We start from the raw sequence: 7723 nt of genomic DNA, 5'->3' as shown, positions 1-7723 counted from the left end.
TCTAGATACGATTCTGACAGGTGACACGGATGTAAGCATCCTGTCTAATCACCTGCATCCATTTATGTCAATTGTGCATTCCAGCTGACGTGGGGGATTCCAGCAGGACAATGCGACACCCCACACCTCCAGAATTGCTACAGAGTGGCTCCAGGAACACTGTCCTGAGTTTAAACACTTCTGATGGCCACCAAACTCCCCAGACATGCATGAACATTATTGAGCATATCTGGGATGCCACGCAACGTGCATCCGTACTCTAACGGATTTATGGACAGCCCTGCAGTATTCATGGTGTGAATTCCCTCCAGCATTACCTAGGACGTTAGTCGGGTCCACGCCACGTCCTGTTGCGGCCCTACATGATCTTAGTCAAGTGTGCCATTTTCTTTGGCTCTTCAATGTATTAAAGGGTAATTAGGTGATTTATGAATTTGTGCGTATGTTGTAATAGCGAACTATGCTGTCTACGTGGGTCTACATAATTTTGCATTATTTATTCTCATACATTATAAAACTTATTTCCTCAGATGTTTCGTTCACCTGTTATTTGAAGCAGAGAGTTTCCCTTCATTTTACTGTATTACCATGTGGCATTATTCATTCATACTGATACGAGGTGGCCTCATGGCATCATAGCATCGAACCCCATTTCCTTGACGAGTTTGGTTAAGAACCAAAGCACAGCTTGAAGTTATATCTTAATCCTTCTCAGGTCCACAACGGCTTGTTGATTAATAATTTTAAAACGATACCTGTAACGAAAAGGCAAGCACATTTGCTCCTAACGAATGGAGCCTATAATGAAATATTTGGTGCACTTTTGGTCTTCGTGTAGGCGTCAAGTATGCACAATGTTCAATCAGTGCTGTCTGGAAACGCTTTGCAGACGTTACTCTTACGAAAGTTCTGTCACGTCTTCATACGGCCTGTACGTGTCCAGTCTGAGTTATCCAGGGATGCATATCTGAAGACTGATAAAATTCATGGTAAAAATTATTCAAAATTAAAACTTCCTGGCAGATTAAAACTGTGTTCCGGACCGAGACTCGAACTCCCGAGTTACTTTTCGCAGGCAAGTGTTCTACCACCTGAATTATCCGAGCACGACTCACGAGCCGTCCTCACAGCTTCAATTCTGCCAGTACCTCGTCTGCTGTCTTCCGATTTTCACAGGAGCTCTTCTGCGAACCTTGCAGAACTAGCACTCCTGGAAGAAAGGATATTGCGGAGACATGGCTTACCCACAGCCTGGGGAATGTTTCCAGAGTGAGATTTTCACTCTGCAACGGAGTGTGCGCTATTATGAAACTTCCTGGCCGATATTTCGTTCACCTGTTTGTTGAAGCAGAGAGTTTCCCTTTATCTTACCGTATTACCATGTGGCATTATTCATTCATATTGATACGAGGAGGCCTCATGACATCGAACCTGTTTCACGGGCAAGTGCTCTACCAAAATTTATTTGACGTTGCGTTAAGTTTCTTACAAAGATGTTGATTTCAATGTGAGCACGTTTACAAGGCAGTTGTGCACATCAAAGACGACATTGATAATTACTGTGTAAATAGCTCTGTCCCTGACAATAGAACAATATTTAAGACCATATTTACATTCACCAAGAAAGAGCAAGCATAAACGCAAAACAGCATTTTTGTACCAAGGAAATAATCTGTACAATAAATTGCCCAAAGAGATTTTAAAACGAACTTATTTAAAAAGGCAGTTAAAAAGTACCTGCCAACAATATATACTCTACATTGAAGTGTTACTTAGGTAACACACAATAAGCGTTTGATAAGAAGCATAACGCACATAAATAGTAATAATAATAGTGAAAAAAATCTGTCATTTCACAGATTAGTTTCGCGAAGCTTTTTCCTTCTTTTTCTTTTCTTTTTTTCTAGAAAAGCTTACCCTAAAAACTATTTAATGTATAATAGTAACACCTTATCGTGTTTCTGAGCTCTGCATTTCACTTGGTTTAGAGCGATGCTGGCTCCTTTTCCCCCTTTTAGCAAGTGGAAATCTGTGCTCCATAAAATGGAAAGCAAATATGGTCGCAGTTGTCTTGACGTCAGCTCACTGTGTAGTGTGCACAGTGGACGGCAGCGAGAAATGAACGTACAATGTAGCATCAGCCGTTTGTACCACTAAATAACTTCTTCGTAAAAGAGTGCTTCACACCGGGGATAAACCGAATGAGGTAATACTGTTTTAAACAGGCTGGCCTTGTATCGGAATGATGGAGGCGTCAGTTTTCATATAGTCACCCTGTTTTAGGTTTATGTCGCTTCCCTAAATTACTTCAGGCAAATGTTCTGATGGTTCCTACTACCTGTCCCATCCTTATCAAATCAGATCCGTAAGCATGTAAATGCCTATACACGTGAATACGTTAGTTTTGAGGGATTTAAATTAATAGACCGACATGTCTAATATCCTTGCAAAAGTAATGTATGGATGAATAAATTCAATAAAACTACTACTACTGTTAGTACTACCAAGCTTGTGCGTTATAGTGCATGTAGTTTGTTCTAGCAAAATACCAAGTTTAGTGTGGGGCGCTAAATACGTTCGTGTCTCCAAGGTGATTCCAGAGGAACAATTTGGAGCTTGTAATCAACACTGTTTTGAGATTTGTTCAGAAAGGATGTGCAACTCATATGCTAATGTTACAGCTCCGATGTGGAAAACATGTACATCCGTCCTGGCACCAACGACGGAAGAGATGATGAAGCACCAATGATCCATGTCAGTGAACGAGTCGTCCACGAGAATTTCAGTAGGGCGAGCCTAGGAAACGATATTGCGCTGTTGAAGGTAAATATTTCTCTCTCCGCCTCGCGATATTAAGGCTTTCTTTGCGCAACTGCCACAACAGTTCATCATTGTTTGTGTGTGTGTGTGTGTGTTTGTGTGTGCTCGCGCGCACGCATGCGTGCGCGCGGGAACGTGGGGTGCATGTGAAATGGACAAGGAAAGAAATCACCACTCTTACGCAAGAACTGTAATATTGTAATGCATTGATTGATGTACGGGACCAACAAAAGAGCATCTTATTCCTGTGATATGCCTGATTCACGTCTCTGGCTACAAATCAGCAATACCGGGTGATCAAAAAGTCAGTATAAATTTGAAAACTTAATAAACCACGGAATAATGTAGATAGAGAGGTAAAAATTGACACACATGCTTGGAATGACATGGGGTTTAATTAGAACCACCCCACATTGCTAGACGCGTGAAAGATCTCTTGCGCGCGTCATTTGATGATGATCGTGTGCTCAGTCGCCACTTTCGTCATACTTGGCCTCCCAGGTCCCCAGACCTCAGTCCGTGCGATTATTGGCTTTGGGGTTACCTGAAGTCGCAAGTGCATCGTGATCGACCGACATCTCTAGGGATGCTGAAAGACAACATCCGACGCCAATGCCTCACCATAACTCCGGACATGCTTTACAGTGCTGTTCACAACATTATTCCTCGACTACAGCTATTGTTGAGGAATGACGGTGGACATATTGAGCATTTCCTGAAAAGAACATCAGCTTTGCTTTGTCTTACTTTGTTATGCTAATTATTGCTATTCTGGTCAGAGGAAGCGCCATCTGCCGGACATTTTTTGAACGTTTGTATTTTTTTGGTTTTAATAAAACCCCATGTCATCCCAAGCATGTGTGACAATTTGCACCTCTTTATGTATATTATTCAGTAATTTATGCAGTTTTCAAATATATACTGACTTTTTGATCACCCTGTATGTCTATCGATGTTTGGGACGGAAAAAGTAACTCATCTCACATCTATTAAAGTAAGGGTTTCAGTCAAGTACGCTGGGCTGCTAAATTGTTGAATCTATTGTGCAGAAGGAGGACACTTCGTTGTTTGCAACAGACATTAATTACAAAAACTATGGTAATGCGTCAGAAATAACTCCATTCAACTTAAGCTATTGGTAAGAATGCGTGAAAACCGTATGTTTCATTCAGTCCCACACTGACGAATATTGGCGTTAAAAAGCAAAAATCGGTGTTTGAGATGTTGTATGGCAGTTCCATTAAACTATCTGAAATGTCTGACTCACCTATACTAATCAGTAACAATTACAAGCAGATTCCGCAAAGTCTGTCATCACGAATGAAGGCGCCTGTCTCTGATGCCCCGATACCCTCATCTCCATGTACACTGTCCAGTCATACTAATGTGACCATCTGTCAAAAGCCGCAACAACCATCTCTTGCGGACCGCTTCGAGACTTACAGGGAAAGAGACTGTGGAAGGTACCGACAGGCTTGTGGAACCGTGCCGACTCCAGTACCGTGCCAGCTGCGCTAGATTTCTCGGGTGAGGACCCATGGCGAGAACAGTTCGATCGCGGTGGCCCCACAGATTTTTGGTTGGGTTCAAACCCGGGAATTCTGGTGGCCAAGTGAGTACGGTTAACTCATTGTGGTGCTCTTCGAACCACGCACGTAGACTGCGAAACGTCATCGTGCCGAGGAAAAATAAGCTACATGTGTGGGTGGACTTGGTCACCAAGAGTAGATGCATACTTGTGTTGATTCATTGTGCCTTCAAGAACGACGTATCACCCATAGAATGGGACGAAAACATTCCTCAGACGCTAACGCTCCCTCCTTCGGCCTGGACACCACTGACGATTATCGCAAGGTGTTTGCTTTCAGTCCGATGGAGCATAAAATGTGATTCAGCTGAAAAGGCTGCCTGCCGTTACTCAGTGGACGTCCAGTTGCCGCATTGTCATGCATATTCCGGCCTCTGTCGCCAATGAACGGAAGTCCCTGCATGAACCAGGTGCCAGCTGTGCAGGCCCATACACAGCAGCCTTCGTTGAGGAGACACTGTTGGTAACCCCTTGGTTCATCTCGGAGATCAGTTGTCCAACAGTTGCACGTCTATATACTCGTTACGCATCTCCGCACCCATCGTTCGCCCCTGTTATCTATGACCCGTGGTGCACCTCAGTTACATCGGTATCGGCTGGAGCTCCATTTTGCCATGAACTTTAACCGCGGCGTTACGCGAACAGTTCACATACTTAGTCAACTCGGAAATGTTTCCACCGTTGGCCTGAAAGCCAATGACCTTGGCCTTTTGAAAGTCAGATAAACCACTCCGTTTCCGAAATGCGACAACGAGTGAACTGTTTTCCCCCTGCCGCCTGCCCGCTTTATACAGGGTGAAAAGTATTTAAACCGACAAACTCTGAGAGGTTGTAGGAGACATCAAAACAAATATTTTTCCCTAAAGTCATTTTTTCCTATGAGGATTATTTAAACCGGTGGAGGACGTATTAAGCTCTTCAGTTGTTAGAGGCCGTATTACGAGCTTGATGTTGGAGGGTTTATTTCGCTCTTCAGTTGTAGGCAACTGCTGTCCACCAGTGTAGTAGTGCATTGTCTCTGTTTACTAATGGAACAATACACCTGGAGTGAGTACACTGATATGGTTGGTGCGTACTAATTAGCGCACCACAACGGACGAGCTGCACAGCGGGTTTATCAACAACAATATCCTAATCGCCGTATCCCGCATCATACTACCTTTGCTGCTGTGTACCAACGTCTGTGTGAGACCGGGTCATTTAGGAAATTACCTGGACAGGGACTCCATCGCACGGTAAGAACGCTGCCATTTGAGGAAACTGTCTTGCAGGATGTGGAGCGGGATCCTTCAATCAGCACTCCTGCAATTGCACGTAACATGAGGATGAATCAGACGAATGTAAGAACAGTCCTTCGAGAGCAATTGTTACGTCCATTTTACTTACAGCGTGTCCACAACCTGGAACCAGTTGATTATCCGCCCAGAGCACAGTTCTCGCAGTGGTACCTGGAACAGAGTGAAATGCATCCTACATTTCCATCCTCTGCGTTGTTTACCGATGAAGCGTTCGGGCGTGATGGAGTCTTCAACATGCACAATTCGCATGTTTAGAGTGAGGATAACCCACATGTCACAGTTACTAGCGCTCATCAAGTGCGGTTCTTCGTTAATGTATGGGTCGTTGGTGTTGGGGACTGTTTAATTGGGCCGTATCCGCTACCTAGGCCATTAAATGCCATTCACTATTACAATTTTCTCGCCAGAGCATTTGCAGAATTGCTGGAAGGTGTTCCGCTCTCTAAAAGACAACGCACGTGGTTCCAACACGACAGGGCGCCGGCACATTTCAGTCTTCATGTGCGTCGATTCCCGGACCGACGGTTGCCATAACGTGGATTGGCAGAGGTGGTCCTGTACCATGGCCTGCTCGATCCCCAGATATGTGCCCTCTGGACTTTTTTGTGTGGGGAGAGATGCGCAACCTTGTTTACGCCACTCCTGTTCCATCAGAAGGGGATCGGGTTGCCCGGATAGTAGCAGCAGCATGAACAATTCAGGATACTCCTGGGGTTTTTGCCCGTGTCAGACAGAACATAATCCGACGGTGTATCTTTTGTTTACGTGTCAATTTTTGAAAATTGAGTTGTGTTAATGCGTTGTCTCTTGGTCGTAAAAAAAATGGATGTGTTTGTTGGTTTAATTAATTTGCCGCCAGAGAAATCTTGCTCTACCGGTTTAAATACTTCTCATAGGAAAAAATGACAGTACGGAAAAATATTTGTTTTGATGTCCCCTACAACCTCCCAGAGTTCGTTAGTTTAAATACTTTTCACCCTGTATACCCCAATTACTAATGCTGTCACCTGGCGAATGTGTGTGCTTACTACAAATTGAGGTCAAATACAGCACTATTCTCGAATGGCGCTCCAGTATCACACTAGTGACTCGCGAGAAGTTAGTGTTGAACACATTTACCAACAAAATGATCTCAACATCTAATTTGTCCCTAGCAAAATGTTAGAATATCTCTAACACATTAGTTTAACAATTACTCGGCGTCCTATTTACGACCGGTCAAATCACAGTTCAGGGACTGAAGTCCAAGACAAACAGCAAAAGAAAATCGGAAAAAGACCACAAGCGAAAGTCATGGGTGAAAGGTTCATTATGAAAGAAGACGAGGCGTCTGTGTCGGTTCTTAAATATCGTCGAGGACAACTCAACTACTACAGCATCAACCATGTTTAATCTAAATAGTGAAACGTCTGTGATGTTCTAAACACACAAGCATTAAACTTACAGTCATCATGCAAAAAGGTGTATTTTAGCGTCGGCCATTTTTGGATCTGGCAAACAAACCTAAGTTAAATAGCCAAATAACCAATTTAATAACCACATACTTGTCATATCAAACAAACAAACAAAGTACGCAGAAAGTAATGATCTGTTTGTGATGTCTGTTCATTTAAAGCGAGGTTACACAGTTTTTTTAAGCCTGCACATAGACTTTACGTCCTGGTGATTGCATTATTGGCCACTTGAATTAATCTGTGAACTAACGTAAAAACGCTTCTTACAGCTGGTGTAGGACCAGACCGATGTTAAAGGATTACGCAATATTGTCATTATACACTGAGGTGACACAAGTCATGAGAAGCAGTATGCAGATATACAGATGGCGGTAGTATCACGCACACAAGATACAAAAGGGCAGTGCATTGGCGAATCTGCGATTTGCACTCAGGTGATTCACGTGAAATGATTTCCGACGTGATTATGGCCGCACGACTGGAATTAACAGACTCTAAATGTGGAATAGTAGTTGGAACTAGACGCATGGGATATTCCATTTGGGAAATAGTTAGTGAATTCC

At 43.4% G+C, this 7723-nt stretch overlaps 1 protein-coding gene across 1 annotated transcript in view; it reads left to right on the top strand.

The window, feature by feature from the left end:
* Positions 1-2697: 2697 nt before the first annotated feature.
* Positions 2698-7723, top strand: part of LOC124613461 (acrosin-like) — a gene marked incomplete at its 3' end in the record, with an annotated part of 173658 nt that continues 168632 nt past the window's right edge. The window contains exon 1 of the mRNA XM_047142166.1: positions 2698-2823. Within this exon, the coding sequence (XP_046998122.1) occupies positions 2698-2823 (126 nt within the window). The remainder of the gene's footprint in view (positions 2824-7723) is intronic.

The sequence above is a fragment of the Schistocerca americana genome, chromosome 4 (assembly GCF_021461395.2).
Source record: "Schistocerca americana isolate TAMUIC-IGC-003095 chromosome 4, iqSchAmer2.1, whole genome shotgun sequence".
NCBI classification, from domain to species: Eukaryota; Metazoa; Arthropoda; class Insecta; order Orthoptera; family Acrididae; genus Schistocerca; species Schistocerca americana.
The sequence above is the reverse complement of the archived record's forward strand: the minus strand, read 5'-3'. Positions and strand labels throughout refer to the sequence as shown.